This window comes from Trachinotus anak, unplaced genomic scaffold, assembly GCF_046630095.1.
Source record: "Trachinotus anak isolate AG129_WGS33_773 ecotype Australia unplaced genomic scaffold, CSIRO_AGI_Tana_v1 ptg000019l, whole genome shotgun sequence".
In the NCBI taxonomy this organism is placed as follows: Eukaryota; Metazoa; Chordata; class Actinopteri; order Carangiformes; family Carangidae; genus Trachinotus; species Trachinotus anak.
Genome location: NW_027273870.1, coordinates 20,378,253 through 20,398,721, shown reverse-complemented (window position 1 = coordinate 20,398,721; position 20,469 = coordinate 20,378,253). Strand labels below are relative to the sequence as shown.

Below are 20,469 nucleotides of genomic sequence, written 5' to 3'. Positions count from 1 at the left end.
TCAGTAATTATCATTACTGTATTTATCACTATAGGTCATTGTGGAAATTCATTTACCCTAAGTATAGTCTATGCACTGTAAAGAGATGCCTGAGAATTACTGAGAATCGTTTCCATTTTACTCTATAAGTATCTACTGAACTTGAAAATGTAATAAATTTCACCATTTAAGTGCAGATTGAGTTCTGCAGCTGTTTGTAGGTAAGTTGGTGCATCCACTGTCTCCATTAAACAACTACATGTCTTACCCTAGGTGTGAGTGTCCTTAGTGACACTGGGCAAACAACTTATAGCACCACTGTACAAACATCAAAACAACAAGAAATTACAAACAAAAATGACCACGCACGGTGTTTTTTCATAAACAACTTCCAACTGTAAGTATACAAGCATCTAAAAGCATCTCAAGCTAATGAACCTGCATGGTCTTTACTGGATTCATTTAATAACAAGTTCTGCTGGTTTCATGTATCCATCTGTAGAGAGCTGATGAAGGGTTTTTTGTTTGTTTGTTTGAAATGTTGTATACAGTTTACATTAACTGGTGCAAAACACCTACAGTAGCCTGCATGCAGTAAGAATGAACTGTGATATAGGAAATGCAGACATATAAATGGAAATAATTTTGCAATTCAATTTTTAATTATTAATGCAAAGACAATAAAGACATTGGTTGATTGGCAAATTTTGTGATACTTTTGTTGCTATTTACCGTCGCGTGTTTAGATGCTTATAAAATGATATAATTTATAATACAGTATATTTTTTTTTAATGTATCAACAACTTAAACATTCATCAAACTCCAGGCTACTTACAAATACGTAAATATATTTCGTCTTGGCTTTTGACACACAAAGAAACATCCAGTAGCCAGTCTTTTGACGTCTATCATGTGCTATAATTTATAATTACAGTGATTCAATTTCTGTGCCAGTGTTTCACATGATTTATGGCTGCTTTCGTTAGTCCACATGCCACAGAGACACAGAGGCACCTTGCCAACGCCCAGGTCACATGTCGAGGAGCGGGGAGCCAATCCTGAGCGAGGACTGCAAACAGCTGACGATGAACAACAACACACGGCGTCGTCTCTCCGTGCAGGTGGTGCTGTGTAGTGGACTCCTGCACAGAGCTCACGAACTCTTTGTGCTGCTCGTCTGCGAGGGCTGGTGCATGGACCTGGCTTTTCCGCAAGGCTAATGCGTTTGCAACTTGTGGCTCATTATAAAATAAGCACGGGCCACGAGCTTTTCCAGTGAGGAGGACGCCCGGAGCTCGTCATCCATCCCCAGCCCGCCGCACAATGGCACCGTCGCTCATCCGAGCTTGCCGCAGTCTGGCTCTCTCGACGTGGCTGCTGTCGTTTTGCTTCGTCCACTTGCTGTGCCTGGACTTCACGGTTGCAGAGAAGGAGGAGTGGTACACGGCTTTTGTCAACATCACCTACCTGGACCCCGTCACTTCGGAAGTCAAGACAGAGAAAACCGAGTGCGGTCGGTATGGAGAGCACTCGCCCAAGAAGGAAGCCAGAGGTCTGGTCCTGGTGCCGTCCCTCCTGCAGGACAGACAGGCGTGCGACCCGCACGTCAGGTTCCCCCCTGTCTCTCACAACACCGCCTGGGTGGCGTTGGTGGCCGCGGGGAACTGTACCTACAGAGAGAAAATCCGTAACGTTGCAAATCTCAACGCCTCTGCAGTTGTCATATACAATGTGGGCTCCAGCAATGCCAACGACACCATAACAATGCCCCATCCAGGTAAGTGACAACCTGTCAACCACCAAATGAAGTATTTATCATTATTGTTCTTACCATTATTATTGCAGTCTTGTCTATTTTTACTCCAAGTCTCCCAAAATAGTTCACTGGCTGTGTTTATTTCTGCAAGCTGAACATCCATCCCACTACAGGTGTCTATCCAGTCATGTGTCATAGAGGCCTAAGAGCATTAATGTCATCTATCAGTTACTTCTTGAGTGTTGGACACCTCTCGCCAAGGTGAATGATTTTTATTTCCCCTGCTGCATTTGTGTTATCAGCTGAACAACCAGTTAGTTTCTTGGTAAAGTAGAAAACAAACTGACTCCCCAAATAGGCTACTGATATCCACTGGAAAGATCTGCCACATTTGCTAACTGGTTGTAGGATTGGGACTGTAAATGAAAGCTGTATATGCTATGTAATAGTTTACAGCTAACACTGGATAAAGTTTTTTTTTTTTTTTTTTAAGTTCAGATACATATGTCAAAACTGTCTAATATGTGTAGGCTATTCCTTACTTGGGGAGATGTAAACAGATATTTACTCTAAAAATTCAGTGATGTTGTCTCAACACAAGGGACCCTGAAAGAATTTTGCCTACATAAAAGACAGTATGACTTGGCGAACTCTTGTTTTAAATCAGGAACTATCTGATCCACAAGATTACAAATCTGCCCACACCACATTCAGTGCCAGCCTTTGGTACATGCACATCCATACACATCCAACAATCATCTGCAAAAGTTTGAAGACAGTACCTGTGCACTGCTACCTCCTTCCATATTCTTCTTTTACTCTACCTTGTGCATATACTGTGTATATGGATTTTCTAATAATTACTTAATACTACACATCATAACTTCCCTGTTTCATTGAAACTTCTTTCTCAGAGTTTATTTCCTATGCCGACACTGCATCAGTTTGACCACCTAAAGTATTACCTCTAATAACACAGTGGTATTAACACAATGTACATTATTTATCAGAAAAAAACATAGAGAAGAATAATCTACTTCTTGTGAAGAAGAAAAAGTACAAAGATTTATAATGAATACAGTATTACAGAATTTGTCTGAATGAGGCTTTAAGCACTCAGAAATGCTGACAGCTATGCACACTGTCAATCTTCCCAATAAGTGATGAGTAAGAAAATACTTTTCATTTAATTGCAGTCTTAGCATGTGTTTAGTAGCCACTGGTGAGATGTACCTGTTATTCTGGAAATGTTAGTACTGATTTATTACAAAGCAATAAATTATTTCAAAGTGTTTACAGTCACTGAAGAAGGTAAGTACAAATTACTTCCATGATTAAAGAGCATATGCACTTTAAGGGTAGCAGCTATTCAGTGGATGATTCTGTGAAATGATAGCAGTGTTGTCTGTAATCATAACAGACAATGAAAAGCATGTCATGTGTCAAGAAGCCCAAATAGCGTAGCGTGTATGAAACCAAAAGTCTGCACACGTATTCTTTACTTATATGAATATATGTTTGAAGAAAGGTTGCAGATAAGCACAGGCTGAAGACTCACAGGTAAATAACTCCTTAGGGCAAAACTGAAGAGGAAGAACAACAAAAAGAAAACTTCTTGTCAGAACTGAAATGAGTAAATAATCGTTGTATAAACAACCCATCCAACAGACCTTTGCAAAATGCCCTGAAAACACAGACACCGGATCCAACTTCAGGTTCTTCAAAGGAGAGTCACTTTGCTTGTTTGCTGGAGGCAGGGCAGGCTGCTGCATAGATAATTGAACAAACTCTTTGACTGTTTAAATAGCATCAGGCAGAGTAATTTGCTTGCAACCTGTGTGTGACAACTATGTAAAATCATGGTCATGTTTTGATGTGCTATGTCTAGAAATCATTAGTTTAACTAGAAGGCTCATAAGTAGGCTGTTCACAGAGACTGCATAAGTCACAGTGGGGACTCCTCTTCAGATGAATTGTGATGCCTGTTCATTAGAGGGATATACAGTGTACACATCCATGGGTCTGCTGCAAGATGTTGAAGGTGTTTTTATGGGATGATATGATGCCTTATTGATCTGTGTGGGCAGTTTTTCTTTTCGTCTTTTTTGAGCCCGGAGCGCAGATAATCTGTTTCTTTGTTCATGTGCTTTTCATCAGCACAGTTACTCGCCAACACAGGGGCTGAATGCCTGTTCTGCTGTGTAAGGTGTTCTGCCTTTTCATATTGCGAGCATCTTGCAAGGCAGCTCTGCCACCATCAGTGTATGTGTGAATGAGTGAAATGAGAGGCAAATTGTAAAATGCTTTTTCCATTAAAGTAGAAAAGTGCTATATAAGCGCAGTCCATTTACTATTTAATATTGTTGTCTCTCATAACAGAGCAGGTTAGCATATATATATATGCTAATAGATGGAACCTTCGTTCCATCTATTAAAATAATAACTCTACAGCTCTCCTAGCTGGAGTAAACCTTTCACGTCTGCTAAGCGGTTAAAATATATTTTCTTAGTTTAAAGTTTAACCTGTGATGTTTCACCCCTAGTTTCTATTGTAAGCACACATTCTAAAAACTGATTAGGTGTGTTATTTTTTTGAGAGTAAATGTTGATATTTAAACCTTCTGCAGTAGCTATGAGTTGTGCCCTCTTTTCCACTTGACTTGTGTTTCCATTGGAAATGTGCTCTCAGTCTGTTGCTAGTTTTCATAAAGGTGTGGCTGACCTGACCAACACACCTGTGCTGGACAACAGCACAATGGATGAAGTCTTTTTGACAAAAGGTCACTCAAATTCACTGATGACTTGACACTTCAGATCAAACATTAACCTACAATTTAAAAAAAAAAAAGTATTGTGACATCTCTCATGTGATGTGAGTAGACAGGTGAATGGAAATAAATACCTGGTAAGGTAGAGAAGTTGTGGGACTGTGGGACTGAAGTCAAGAACAGGTCTACATGGGCTGAAGGCCACGTGTCCTGGTAGTATCACATGGACAAACTGCAGCATTACAGCTCTACTTACTCTCTTCATACAGTCTATACCTATTGCACTAGTTGATATTTTTATATCAGCAATTAATCAAATGACTGTGTGCTCTGTGTGACTCTGTTGTTGCTCTTGCTTACACCAATCTTGTTTCCAGCTACAATAGGCAGCTGTTTACAGCGAATTAGTTTTCAAAACCCATTGTACGCTACCTGCCCAGCACCAAGAGCAGAACTGACAAAGTCAGAGATTAGCTGGTGAGCATAGTGGAAGATTTAGCAGCTGAACAGACATTTTACTCAGGAAAAGAGTGAATATTTGACTTGAATTCATCAGTTTGTCCAAAACATTTGTGTCTTCTGGTTCAGATAGGCAACTGTTTGGCAACTTGTTTGGCACAACAACTATCTCAAGTGGTAATACAGTATGTCACTGTTGTATTCAAAAATCACCATCAGTTCATGCAAGTTTAGGTAAGGTTTGCTGGCAATACTTCTATGCATTTCTTAAGCATTTTTATGTAGGTCTGTTATATAAAATGGAATATTTTTCCATTAATTGTTGCTATTTTTATTTGAGGAAAGGGTTTGCCAGTGTATCTGTTGAGGGGATCGACAGTATTTGACCAGTAACCCTCCTCTATTCCTCTACTCTTGAAGTTGCAAACAAAGGCCTCAGAGCAGATCCCTGGTTTACCTGCAGCTAAAAATCAAAGACACCAGACTTTCCCAGCTTCAAGCCATGATATAAATATAAACTGAGACACTTAAAGAGACAGAAACGGCAGCTAGGAGAGGTGTGATGACAAAGCCAGTAAACAGGAGGAAGGTAACAGAGAGAGCAGTGACAAAGAAACAGGTCTTAATGTGCAGATTGAATGTGAGGCTGCCAAAGAAGGAGCGGAGCATCCCCTGTCCAGAAGCAACACAGCTGGGCTGTAGAATCCACAGTTGCCAGGGGCAGAAACCTCTCATGGCCTGTCTTAATTTAAACCTTTCTTCCCAAGGCAGAGAACTCGTGTCTCTATAAAGCCAACTCAGGTAAGTTGGGTTAATCAGTTCTGAAAGTGTGGTTTTATCCTGAATCACCCTGTTGGTCTCAATGAAGCTTTAAACAGCAAAGCCCTCTTCTAGTCAAAACCCCAGTGGACCTAATCAAACTTAAATACTAAATTACATTTAATCTCCTCGATGAGTTGTATAGAATTAAAGGAATAGTTCAACGTTTTGGGAAATTTGCTATTTGCTTTCTTGCCAATATTTACATAACATCAGTGCAGTAGCTGGTTAGCTTAGCTTAGCATAAAGACTGAAAACGGCAGGAAAAAGCTAGCTTTGTTAGCTTTGTTTGAATGCCAAAAAATGGTCTATTAGCACTTCTCATTTGTTTAATCCATACAGAAACCAAAATGACATTTTTCTGTTTTAAGGGGGGCTACCTACTGCATCATTTCATAGCAATAGAGCAGTAACTTTCTAGTGTCTCCACTGGTTGGAAATAGTCCAGCACACAACCCCCACTTAACATTTTGTGCAGTTTAATCAAATGAAAAGTAACATGTTAATCAGGGAGCTTTAGAGGTACTGGTGGATGAATTTTGTTCACACTGGACGGAGCCAGGCTAGCTCAACGCTCAACAAAAAAGCAATTAAGCACGTTTCCCAAAATGTCAAACTATTCCTTCAATCAAATACTCTGTAGCCTTAACACTTGCATGTCAGTGTAGCCTGCTTTGTCTGACTGTCAGGTGTGGTTGTTAATAAAGTGGAAGTCTCTGCCACGGTGTTATCCAAAGTAAACTGACTGACACTGGAGACTGGGCTGTTGTCTACTAATTACCTTGCTCAGTATTTATTCCTCCTAGCCTCCACATTTTGGCCTAGTGGGTCTGAAGACATGGTTCTCTTCACAAGATCAGCCTCAGTCTCAGACATTGCCCTCCTGTTTTAGAAGCAGCTATTTTTGTCCACTCCGACTGCGTCACAGTGAACAGAAGGAGATAAGAGTCACGGCTTAGGGAAATCTTACATACCTCATTGTGCCTTTCCTTATTTCTGTTGGCTGTGAAGCCAAGCCTGGCCAAACATGGGTGATGTTTAAAGTCTACAGAGGCTTATTCTTAAACCTGTTTGCTTTTTTGTTTGATTTTGTCATGTGTTTGCAAAGGCAGTTGTTGCATCACAGATTTGCCCTCCACACCATATGGTCTCACTTAATAAAACCATAAATCAGCATGTCAGGATTGTGAGTATCTGAGATTACAAACAGAAAGAGGTTTACATGGTTTCCATGTATTTATGTTTCCAGGAACCCCAGGCAATTAACTTGTTTTGCTGGGGAAGACAGCTAATATATTTCTGTATCCTCGTACATTTTAGAAAGTGTTTTCCAATCAAATGGTTTCCTTATTTACATTTTTTTGACAGTCAGAAGGACATAGACCAAAACTGGAATAAAGATGTGTGATAGCCGGTCGCCTGAGGGTCTAGAGTGTATTACCATCTGTTTGCTGTCCAAACACAAGCTTCTGTTTTCTCATTGTTTGTCGCAGGGTTTGTTTTAGAGACTCCACCATACATACACTCGTTTAGAAGGAGCAGCCGCCGTAACAAATAGACCTTTGTGTTAACAATGGAGATACCGGTAACTGGATTACTGTTTGTGTGAGTGTGGGTAGGGGTCTGTTTGTTTTTGCAGAGGAAGGTACACATAAAGAGCTTCTTTTTTTTTTTTTTTTTTTTTAAACTAACCCACAATACATTGTTACCTCTAATTGAGGTGTTCAGTTGTTTAAAAGGCTGCCCTTGCCTCAAAATATTTGCTTTATTGATGTTTTATTAAACAAATATAAACATCTTATGCTTGGATATTACATCTTGAAGAACTAAAATCTTAAAGCTGTCATTTTCAGCCAGGAAACTATGCTGTCTGTGCTGATTCACATGCATATGCATGAAAATGAAACAGTTTAAAAGACTCAGTATGGTCTGACTGCTAGACTTTGGTCGTATAAAACATAGCAGTTGTGCAGATTTTACAACAGACCTGTTACATAAAGGGATTTATGAGCCTAACAGCAATAATGCACTGCAATTGCACTCTAAAAATGTACGATATCTGTTGGATTCAAAGCTTTAAACTCCTCTGGAACATCATCTTTTCTATCAGCGTTAGTGGGCTACCTCTGACAGAATCACCCCAGTCTATGGAGTTAAAATAGCTCTGTGCAGTGCAGGAGGATTTGTCACAGCTCTGTGTTTCTGACAGGCTGCACAGGAGCTGCTACTGGTAATGGCAGTTTGAATAAAGCCACTCTGTATAGTGGCTGATAGAGGGAGCGAAGCACCGCAGGGAGCCACCCCGACTCAAAGCGGCCGCAACCATAAACAGGCAGCAGAGGGGAATATGATGTAACAGTGCTCAGGCTTTTGATCCACCTCTGGGAATCGTCAACTATTTCCCATACAGATTAGAGAGTAGAGCTTTGTTATTTCCTTTTTCTGTCTAGAAACTATCTACATGTGTAGGTATCAAGTCCCATGTGTCATTCCCTCATCACAGGCAACTTTAAATAAACATAGTAAGTAAAGCCTGACTTATACTGGATTTTAGAGACTGATGCCAATGCCATTATTAAAGCCACTGAAACTTTGGTTTTAAATCTTAATTTTTACTCAAAAAAAAACAAACAACCCCAACACCCACCACACATTACAAAGTCATGAATAAAATTTTATAAACAAATATAAAAAATATATCTCTGATACCACAATATCAGCAGATAGCACCTCGGTACCTCAGTTTGTCTCATCACCACCAACACTTTCTTGAGCTCACTAGTAAACATATCTTATCTTATTGAGCATTGTGTAAACGCCTTGAAAAGTTAAATAGATAGTCGTTGTAGTAGTGTTTATATTAAGAGCTGGATGTCTGTTAGCCCCAGAGGCAAAGCTTTTCAGTCACGTTATCACACTGAGCTGAGGAGAAGCAGTGGCTGAGGTGGTGAGAACAAGCACTGTCCCAGCTAATGCTAATGCTAATGCTAGGTGTCCTTGATGGTTGTTTTTTCTATCATGCAGTCATATACTATAAAACGTGGACATCTTTCAGGTGCAGATGCTTGGTAAAGAGTACAAAGTTTTTCCATTTTATTCACTCAGCTGTTCAGTTATTTTTTCTGTAAATTATATCAAACGTTTCAAAGACTTCTGCATATGTGGATATAAGCCGGGGAAAGAAAAATAAATCTTTATTGCTCTACTATATTTTAATTTCATTTAATGTTTAAAGTCTAAAAAATATTGAAATAAGCCTTTAAAACCACTGTTAGAATTTAAAATGTCCACAGGTGATAAAAAAATGGCTGAACTCCAAGTGGTAATACTGTCTGTCCTAAATATCTAAACTTTGTGTGTGTGTGTGTGTGTGTGTGTGTGTGTGTGTGTGTGTGTGTGTGTGTGTGTGTGTGTGTGTGTGTGTGTGTGCACGCGCACGCGCGCAGGTACAGGGGATGTCGTGGTCATCATGATCCCAGAGTCTAAAGGTCGTGAGATTGTGGCCTTGCTGGACCAGCACATTGTGGTCTTGCTGCACATCACTATAGGAACCCGCAACCTGCAGAAATACGTCAGCAGAACATCGGTCGTGTTTGTCTCCATCTCCTTCATCGTTCTCATGATCATCTCCCTCGCTTGGCTCGTCTTCTACTACATCCAGAGGTTCCGCTATGCAAATGCACGAGACCGCAACCAGGTACCAGACTGTGTTCTCTTTGTTAAATTAAAGTATAACTCTATGATATGGCATACATCTGTCTAAAATGGACACTCGCAGTGCAGTGGTGCTGTGGTCTTGCTCTTAACGTTGGTCTGCGCATTTTACCATCTGGTGTGGGCCATGTAAGGCTCTAAGGAGAGGCCAGAATTAGCCCAACAGCTGGACGAACAGAGACGTGACAAACCAGTGAACCATCAACCAGCTCAGCCTTCTGGCCCTTTGAGCTCACAGTGCAAATACTTACTTTTGCCATCTCTTTATTATGAATGGCCGCCTCTGACGTTCCTTGTGACGTCTGTAATGACGATACATCACCATGATTTTAATGATAGGAGCAGGGGCCATGAAACCCACTGTTTGCTTTTTCACTTTAAATTATGTTGATTTATGTTGTACAAAGAATTCAGCCATACTGAACAAATCTGCTTTCAATTTATTCCCGAGGCAGCCCAGTAAGGTAAAACAGACTTTGAACAGTTAAGGCATGATGTGTGTGATATCTCACTATTTTAAGACTCTGTTACTGACACCACTTGCTTGTCGGTCCTGTGAATTTGTCGCCATCTTCCTGGTTCATCCGTTCTGTCAATATTTCCACACTGTATTTTTATTACTCTCATTCTGTTTTATGCCAAGCAACTGGAAAATGTGGTACGGCTTTAAAGCATCAGTGTGTTTCCAGAATCAGAAGATGGATACTTATATATTATTTAATAATATTCTGATGTCTTATCATTATTAAAGCCACATATCATAAAAAGTAATAGGTCAGTGTACAGTTTGTTTCTATAATCTGTCTTAAGATGTTGATTTCTGATTATTGTGCTTCACTGGTTTTTGTAACTGTGGTTCAACAGTGGTGTTTTATACCCTGATCTGTTTGCGTGACGCAGTAAAAACTCTCGGCTCTTTGTTCAATTAACTTCTAATACAACAAGTGCGTAAACAAAACATTCGTGATGCTTGATCTTGTGAAATGTCATCAAACAAAGTAGAACATTTTTTAACTTCTGATCATTCTCAGCTGACGTAGACCTCAATCAGCAGACTTTATTATATATTAGATGACGAATGACATACCTTCATATTACTGAGTCAGCAATACCTACTCATCTTGTCAGTAAGAAAAGTAAGATTTTTTTTACGTGTTACAGAGACGTCTCGGAGATGCTGCCAAAAAAGCCATCAGCAAGCTTCAAGTACGCACCATTAAGAAAGGAGACAAGGTAAATGCTATTCCCCACACTGCAAACGGAAACTTGAAAGCATCTTTAGCCATGCAGTGAGTTTAAAAGTATACATGGACTTATAAAAATGTGTTCATCCACAGGGAGGGAATTATTTGCATTATTATTAATATTTTATTTGGTATGTCGATATATTTGAGGATTCGTTGGTTTGTCATTTTACACCACTCTCCCTTTCTGTGCCTTTGTTCTGTGTTTTAGGAGACTGAGTCCGACTTTGACAATTGTGCAGTTTGCATTGAAGGTTATAAGCCTAACGATGTTGTGAGGATATTACCATGCAGGTAAGGTTTGTTTGATCAGTGTTGTACATAAGTTAAAAATGAGACATCACCATTTGTCTGTTAGATTATTATTACTTTTGGAGATGAGAAAAGATCATGTACCATAACTGCTGGCATCTCTATGGTATATCCTGTACAACACACCTTTTATTGTGCACTGCATTTTAACAGTCATTTGTAGTTAATCATTTGTGCACTGCCATTTTATTTTGTCAGGCATGTCTTCCATAAACACTGTGTAGACCCATGGCTACAAGACCACCGCACGTGTCCCATGTGTAAAATGAACATCCTCAAAGCCTTAGGAATCCCAGTAAGTTCCTTTTAACTTATTTTGGGACTTCTCACTGCTCTCATTTCTCATATTAAGGCTAATCTAACCTTAAAGAGCAAAAGATGAAAAGGAAGAGGACCCATATTATGCATGAGAGCAACTCTAAAGACATCTCTTGCATGTTCCAGCTCAACGCTGACTGCTCAGATGAGTTTCCTCCAGACTATGAGATGTCTGCCGGAGGTCCACCCACCAACCCCATCAGTGGGGCGAGTGACATCACAGTTAACGAGAGCTCCGTAGTGCTGGATCCAGCAGGGAGAGCGGTGGGTCTGCAGCAGCTCCATCCTGATGCAGAGACAGTGTATCAGGCCGGGGAGAGCCACATCATAGCAAGCAGTAAGTACAATGCAAGTGCAATTTAAAGGTACTAGTACATTACTTGAGTATTTCCAGTTCCTGCAAAATTTAACTTGTGGATTATGACTGCTTGCAAAAAATAGTTGGAGCCCGTTGTCATTTATGAGGTGTTTGAGTTATTTATCAGTTGTTAGGGATCAGTTTTCTGACAGTGTGCTGGTGCTGTTATTTTCTGCTTCCTGTTAGTATTTTATTCTGAGGCCTGAACTAGGCCAGCTGCCACCTGGTCAGTGTTCCCTAATTCAGATCCTCTTGGGTGATGCAGGAGGAAAAGAACAGTGTTCCCTTTCCAGAAAGTCATAACCTAACCCACATACACCCAAATACCCTGAAGTTATACCTTCTAGCACCTTGTGCAAATGCGTAACGGCTATTGCTTTAACTAATGATTGTTAAACACCTGCTAGATATCGCTACACTTCATTCACTTCATGTGTGTGAGTATGCATATGCTCATACATGTATTTTAATTTTTGCCACATAAAAGGTACATTTAAAAGGTGTAGGTTTTAACACCTATGCTGTTATTGCTAGATAGAGGAAAAACATTCTTGTGTTTTCACATTTTATCTGTTTTTATTAATTTTCAAATTATTATATAATTATATAATAAACTATCATGTAATTATTTATCATGAATAATATTATTAGTAGTAGTAGTATTGTAGTAGTATGTTTCAGATTTCTTCTATGTGACGGTTTAAATTGTATCTGTTCACTTTAATGTTCAGTTCTTAACTTTATGGTCACTGTGGAGGTTGTAGTTTGTGGTGCTGTTGAACTGTATCAGAGAGGTCTTGAGTTTTTAAGCCTACGCTCATTTATAAAAATTGGGTGGACAAAACAAATAGAAATACCTGTGAGTAATAAGTTTTAGCTACAACATCATGTGAACATTGTGTGTGCTCCATACTGCTTCCAGAACACAGGAATGAATTCCTGTTTTATATGTTGGTGCCACTTAGAGGCAAAAGATAAGCTCAAAATGAAAAAAAAAATGTTTTTATATCACATACTTTTCTCTTAAAAGGACTCTCCTCCAAGGCAGTAAGAAGCTGCTAGAACTGAGAGCTGTGTTTACTTTTGTGCACTTGACAAGCAGTAGATCAGCTCACCACATGTTGGTATTCTCCTCGAGATTAATTAGAATGTAAATTGGACGTGATTTGTCGTTTTGTCGCACACTAATGAGCTGACAGAGACAATGCCACTGACAGAAATGAAGCATGAGCTAATCTCTCAGGCAGTGGTGGAGAGCAGATTGTGTTACGTCTTTTCCCTGAATAATGAGCGCTGTCATGAATGGATCTGCAGCTATCATTCTTTCCAGAGTCAGACACGTACTGGGTAAGTATTGCAGTCAGGGTCCCAGAAAAAGACCTGAGCGCTGCTGAAATGTGGGTCATGCTTCTGTCTGTCTGTCTGTCTGTCTTCACACAACCCCACGTTTCAAAAGTTTGCTCTTGTGTTTTTCCCTATCCTTGTTGAGCTGCAGCTCAGCAAGTCAGTTGCTGCGCTGCTGGGAGAACTACTAACAGTGCATTCGGAAAGTATTCACAGCGCTTCACTTTTTCCACATTTTGTTATGTTACAGCCTTATTCCAAGATGGATTAAATTCATTTTTTTACCTCAAAATTCTACACACAATACCCCATAATGACAAAGTGAAAAAAGTTTGCTTGAAACTTTTGCAAATTCATTAAAAATAAAAAACTAAAATATAACATGTACATAAGTATTCACATCCTTTGCTCAATACTTTGTTGAAGAACCTTTGGCAGCAATTTCAGCCTCAAGTCTTTTTGAGTATGATGCTACAAGCTTGGCAACTTCCCAAGCTCCATCAGGTTGGATGGGGAGCAGTGTGCAGCCATTTTCAGATCTCTCCAGAGGTGTTCAACTGGGTTCAAGTCTGGGCTCTGGCTGGGCCACTCAAGGACATTCACAAAGTTTTACCGAAGCCACTCCTTTGGCCTTTTGGCAAACTCCAGGCAGGCTGTCATGTGCCTTTTACTGAGTAGTGGCTTCCGTCTGGCCACTCTACCATACAGGCCTGATTGGTGGAGTGCTGCAGAGATGGTTGTCCTTCTGGAAGGTTCTCCTCTCTCCACAGAGCAACGCTGGAGCACTGTCAGAGTGACCATCAGGTTCTTGGTCACCTCCCTGACTCAGGCCCTTCTGCCCCGATCGCTCAGATTGCCCGGGCGGCCAGCTCTGGGAAGAGTCCTGGTGGTTCCAAACTTCTTCCATTTACAGATGATCAAGGCCACTGTGCTCATTGGGACCTTCAATGCTGCAGAATTTTTTCTGTACCCTTCCCCAGATTGGTGCCTCCATACAATCCTGTCTCGGAGGTCTAAAGACAATTCCTTCATGGTGTGGTTTGTGCTCTGACATGCACTGTCAACTATGGGACCTTATATAGACAGTTGTGTGCCTTTCCAAATCATGTCCAGTCAACTGAATTTGCCACAGGTGGACTCCAATCAAGTTGTAGAAACATCTGAAGGATGATCAGTGGACACAGGATGCACCTGAGCTCAGTTTTGAGTCTCATGGCGAAGGCTGTGAATACTTTTTTTAAAATATATTTGCAAAAATTTCAAGCAAACTTTTTTCACTTTGTCATTATGGGGTATTGTGTGTAGAATTTTGAGGTAAAAAAATGAATGTAATCCATTTTGGAATAAGGCTGTAACATAACAAAATGTCGTAAAAGTGAAGCGCCGTGAATACTTTCCGGATGCACTGTAACTTAACGATACATTTTTTACACAGAATAACACTGTGAATGTTGCCACCTACAGTGTAGTATCTTGATGTACACCTCTTTTAATGTACAAATTGGTATGTGAGTATTTAATTAAGACAGACTGGAATAAATGTGAACCTGTCCTTTAAGTGACAATGACACTAACTCAAAGAATTAAACCTCCCTCACAGGACTTCACCGCCTCTGTTTGGAGGTACCGGTGTGACTGTATCCCAGAATGACCCATCAAATAATGAATTACCTCCCTCTCTCCCCCCTCAGGTGAGCACCAGCCTCCGCTCAGCAGTGATTCAGACACTTCTATCATCATGGGCGTGGAGGTAGGCATGTCTGAAATAGACCTGTCCACAGAGCAGGAGTGTGACGGGGCCAAATCCTGAGCCAGACAGAGCTGAGGAAAAGGCATGAATCATCAGGAAAAGGAGGACGAGAGCGGGACAGAGTGATCGTGGGTTCCCAGAGAGTCGTCTCGTCTTTGTCCCCTGGAGGAAGTGACCTCACAGAAGATGGGCAAATGAGCAATACAACCCACAGCAGCACAAAACACCCTGTCCTGTATGTACCACCTGAAAAAACAGGCTTGTCCCTGTGCCTGTGGACATGTTGCTTGCTCGTTTTCTTGCAGTCACACTTCACCATTTCGTTGGTGAACACAGCTCTCATCTTGTGGTGGTCTGTTTTCTGTCTACATAATTTTTTTCACATCCTTAAACTTAGCATCTGAAATACACAAACAGTAACTGAGATATTGGCGGCCTTCACAGTCCTGAGAAGGCTAAATAATATTTCTCCTCACTCTGGCAACCTAAACCTGCCGCTGGACACAATATGGGCATGGGAGCAGCAGGGCCCCTTCAACACCTGATTGCAGCTTTAACTATAAAAAAATATGTGCAGATTGTTCTGTTTCTTGGTATGAGATCACTGCCAACGTATTCCAGAAGTACGTTTTATTGATGTGGTGGATACCTAACATATGGCGCCTTTGTCAGTCCCTAACAGTTGGTGTGAATTTCCACCAGCAATTTTTCAACTTCAGACTTGGATAACATGTTATTATCCCCTGATAACTTGAACGATAGGTCATAAAGTTCATGCAGCCCTGTGGCATTAAGGAGTTGAAACATGTATGCACACATTATGCTGTAATTTCTAAATGTAACTGTTACTATTGTGTGGAGATCTTCATTTTTAACTGCTATTTTACCAACTGTATATTCCTGTTGTTGAGAGGAAATAACCAAACACAAGGTAGATATTTCTGTCCTCACATTTGACAATCATAGCTTGCCACAAGCAGTTTGAAGTGATGTCACCCACTACCCTACTGAAACTGCTGCTGATTTACAAGTCATCACGACACATGATGTTGGCCCCCGCTGTCTGTCACTGTTCGTGCTCACACTGCTGCTAAGTACAGCCGGCTGTAGCTGCTCTCACTACCAAATTCTGGCGGTGTGTACATTATGTAGACAAACTTCTTCCTCTTGTCAAGCCAGCCAGTATAAATATGACAGCAAGTCTCCGTGCCAAGTTTATCAGTAGTATTTTAAACATTGCTGTTGTTCATGTAAGCTGATCAGTCAAGCTCAGATGGCGCTAAATCTGTGCATGACATGAGGACAGAGAATTAGATGGTTCACGTCATTTGAAAGAAGGACTCTACTTGGTGAGGGGGGGGGGGACTTTCACATTTGAAATGGTCAGGGTTTTCATTTGAGGGATTTGATTCTCTAAGCATGGGATTTTTTTTACCGCATGAGAAGCTCACAGCATGAAAAATGTTTACACTTATGGAAAGTTTAAATGTTACGTCTATAACAAGGTGGCACATTTTGATAAACAACACACATTCATGTTTTTGGGGTCTTCACAAAGATCTTCATCCACTCTAAAACACCTGGACTGAAGTGGGACAGGTGGTCCGGTTTCTCTGTTGGGTCTCAGTTGGTAAAACCAATGTTCTCTTCACTCCTGCTCTCTGTGACCACTATGATAGATATTTTACTATAACCAAATCCACAGGTTGAAATTTTCATTTTATATTTCTAGGTTCTTTGTGTCAGACAACAGTACAAGCAGATAATAGTCATTTGATAAATGCTACCTGTTAACCAGGCACTAAATCATGGCTCAAAGACGCCATCTTTTGGTCAGCTGTCATGACATTTAAAATATGTGAACACAGAGAAAGTTAGAGGTCACAGAAGGTCGGTTTCTTAGCTTTAGTACCACACAGATCCTCTGTGTCATTTAAAAAAGCTGTTTTTCCTGTTTTCTGAGTTTTAGAACACTCAGTTATGGGATGAGAAAATACCAGCTTAGTGTGGATGGAGGGCTGAAACAGAGAGAACAAGGTGCATTTTGAAATTTAGCCCTCTCGGTGTTGACCTACTCTAAAACTCTGTCCCAGTTTCATACTATAATGCTAGGTTTGTATGTAGTGTGTTCACACTGGAAAAGTAGCAACGTTAAGTCTAAAAGTCAAAAAGACAGACTAAAAACACCTGATTTTGAGTGTGTAGATAGACTCTGTTGTCCCTGACTGATTGCACAAAAGAAGTGAAGGGCCTACCCACAGCTGAAAAAAATTAAAATAATAAGTGAGTGGTGGTGAAGCAACCTCAGACAGCACTAAAAACATTTTTGTTTTTTCTTTCTGGAGCATAAATGCAGTGGCATTCTGTAGTCACAGTATGTCTGTCAGCATACAAATTGCATCATATGTCTATTTCTTGTTTAGTAAAAACTGTACATTATTTAGATAAGGACTGAGTACATACTGTGTACAGCTAGTATGTAGTATGGAATTGGGACACAGCCTCAGACTCCCAAGGTGAGGCTGACTGTTAATTAACATTCATAGTCTGCTGAAGAAATAGTTCTTCTCCGGTCATTGTTCTGTTATAGTTGTTCACTTTTTCGTTACTTTTCCAGTAATGACGTGCTGAACACATTCAGCAGGAACTAATACTTGATTGGACCTGTTCCTTCTCATTTTCTAATACGCTTGCACACTAAACAAGCACACACCCACTGATTGATGGAGCCAGGAGAATTTAACTGGTGGTTTTCTCCTCCAGTCATTCTTTCCATTATGTTTTGGAGCCTGGGACTCTGTTATATAACACACACACGTCTACATCCCCAGTGTTTGGGTCAATCATTGAAGGATCATTGGATTTATGGGCAAGTGTTTCTGTTTTTCATGAAAGCTTTGGCATTAAGAGGGTCAGATAGTAATTTTTTATTTCTGCAAGCAGTTTTTAAGAGTGTATGTTGTAGTTGTTGTAGTCTCTAAGCTAAAAGGTTTGAATATTTTTGTTCTCAGCAGTTCAGTGTCTGCGAAAAAGCGAGACAGGTTTTAAGTTACCTCACTTTATATTCAGTTACTAGCAAATACTGACCATTTCCACACACAAACCTACAATTTCAACATGCCTAAAATGTGTGGTAGCATTATGGAAGAATTAGTGAATGTACATTTTTATATACTTCTAAACAATGTGGTGGTACTGTAGTCGTCAGTTTGATAAAAAAGCCTGATTTATCTCGTTCTGTGCATATGAAGGTGGAGAAGAGTGCGATTCCTACCAGCTCAATATAGATGCAGATGCTTAAGTCTCAGCCAACCTAATCTGGACCTTTAAGCCTCTGCATGTCACATCAGGTCACATGATAATGAGATAGCACAATACATAAGATAACTCCCAAGCACCCATCCTATGCCTGCTGCCCCCCTCGTCTTTCTTGCTTCTTCTCTCCTTCTCACGCTTCAAACTCATAGGTCTTTCTTCTGTCTGATTCCATCTGGCCATTTGTTTGGTCGCCCAAGCAACAAGGTAAAGCAAAGCACATTCGTTTTAAGTGCCAGGTCGCTCAATTCTGGCTGTTCTGCCTAATGTTTGAAGGTGGATTAACAACCTATAAATGATGGATTGAGCTATAAGGTCCTCTCTCAGTTTTGCTTGTTTACAGTGTTTCAATAACAGCTCTCTCTTAGGAATAAAGAAAATTCACTGAGTTTTAAAACACAAAAGACCTAAGTGCACTCCATGTAATGATATTAAATGCACTTATGAAGAAAACAAGATTGTTTTCCCTAATTGTACCTGCAACATTGCATAACAGTTTATTTTATTATTCATAATTTCCTAATCATTTCCAAGTTTCCTGGGAAGAACTTTATAATTTTCTACTAAATTTGGGGGGAAAAAAATGTCCATGAAATAAAAACTCAATTTATATTTATACATTATTTATATATTACTGTAAACTTCAGTCTCCTTATCTGTAATTTTTTTTTTTCATTATTTATTCAAAGTACTATCTTATCTGACAGAGATGGTGCTTATTCATTAATAGAGTCAGCCTTAAAGCCTGATTTTCATCACTTGTCCTTGATGTTAATGTTGCATCAACACATCACATACACACACACACACACACAAACACACACACACACATATATATATCATCCCACAGTTCAATGCATGGTAGTCACTACAGTGCAATCCATCCCACAAGTAAGAAAGAGAAAAAAAAATTGTACACAAATTTTACAATTAATTTACATTAACTAATTGAATGTACATATTGTATTGTCTCAATTTTCCTTATAACTTGGACTAAATTACATAGTTTCTTCCATGAAATGTCTTTCATGGAAAAATATTCAGACATTATGGACCTGTAAAATTAAGCATTTTCCAGCATTATTTTACTAATGTTAGTTAATTGAATGTTTTTGTTTTTTGTTTTTTTGTCACATATGTTATCCTCTCATTGTATGAACCTTCCTATATTGCACTTTATCCCTCCAGTGAGTGGGGAACGGCTTTTTATGTAGAGCTTTTAAGAAGGAGGCTACAGTATTAAATAAAGAACACGAGTCAGCTGTTGCTTTATGTATAATGATGTATGATGTTGTTATCTTTTGTCTGTACTATTATGTATGTGTGTTGAGGGATGGAGGAGTATGTGCCCCCAGTATGGGGGTGGGTGGGCAACCAATATATTGTACACTGTACCCAGCAGAAATAACAGCATTGCTATTTTGTAATATAAAAACATTTGTAGGTATGATCAGTGACGTCTCTGTCCTTTTCTTGTACCATGATGCACGTGTAGGAATGTCTGTGATTTTGACTTCGAATAAATTTGAATCAGGTTTTTCCAACTTTGGTAAACCCATTTGTTTCAATAAAAAAAAAAAAAAAAATATGCTTTTCTACATAAAGAACATTGGTAATGAACATTGTCAGATCTTGTGATATACTGTATGCATTTTACTGATCTGTAAAATACCAGAATAAAGTCACCCAGTGTAGTCTAGATAAAGGAAACAATTCCCCCATCAGCTGTACAGAGGTATATAGTTATAAGATAAGTAATTAAACACAATCACCACGGTATGTTGAAAGTGTAGGTCACAGTCAGTTTTCTTTAAAATAAACAAAAATGACATGAATCTACAAGAGAAGATCTGTAAATTAAGGTGATTCATTATCTATCTATCTATCTATTAGAGGAATGTTATATAATTAGGAACTGACATTTCTATTAAGCAGAACCTCCTCAAATCACAGTAGGATCAGAAACATCTGACAGTTTTGACAATGTCACTGTCAATGTTTTACCACCAGGTAGCGCTATTTACCCTATACTGACCTGGAGGGTAGCAGTGAAGTATTCAGATAATTTACTCAAGCAAAAGTACTAATGCCGCACAGTAAAAAAACTTAATAACAAGTAACAACCTGCACTGAAAATGGTTAAGCAAAGGTGTACTGAGGAAAACATGCAGTGGCATTGCATCAGTAGACAGATCTCTCATCCGGTCCTGGTGCCGGATGCAAGGACACTCAGGGCCTGTGCCTTCACTGGGGAGACGCATATTCATTTCATGAAGACAATGAGGCCTTATTGTCTTTAAAATTAACCAATGACACACATGGAAATGGTATA

At 39.7% G+C, this 20,469-nt stretch overlaps 1 protein-coding gene across 1 annotated transcript; it reads left to right on the top strand.

Annotated features, from left to right (window-relative positions):
- The first annotated feature begins 882 nt into the window (after positions 1-882).
- Positions 883-19,590, top strand: rnf150a (ring finger protein 150a). Its single transcript, XM_071504932.1, has 7 exons — positions 883-1,757; positions 9,229-9,479; positions 10,658-10,729; positions 10,952-11,034; positions 11,251-11,347; positions 11,497-11,707; positions 14,764-19,590. The coding sequence occupies exons 1-7, from the start codon at positions 1,304-1,306 to the stop codon at positions 14,880-14,882; spliced, it is 1,287 nt and encodes a 428-aa protein (XP_071361033.1). The 5' UTR covers positions 883-1,303; the 3' UTR covers positions 14,883-19,590.
- The last annotated feature ends 879 nt before the right edge of the window (positions 19,591-20,469 follow it).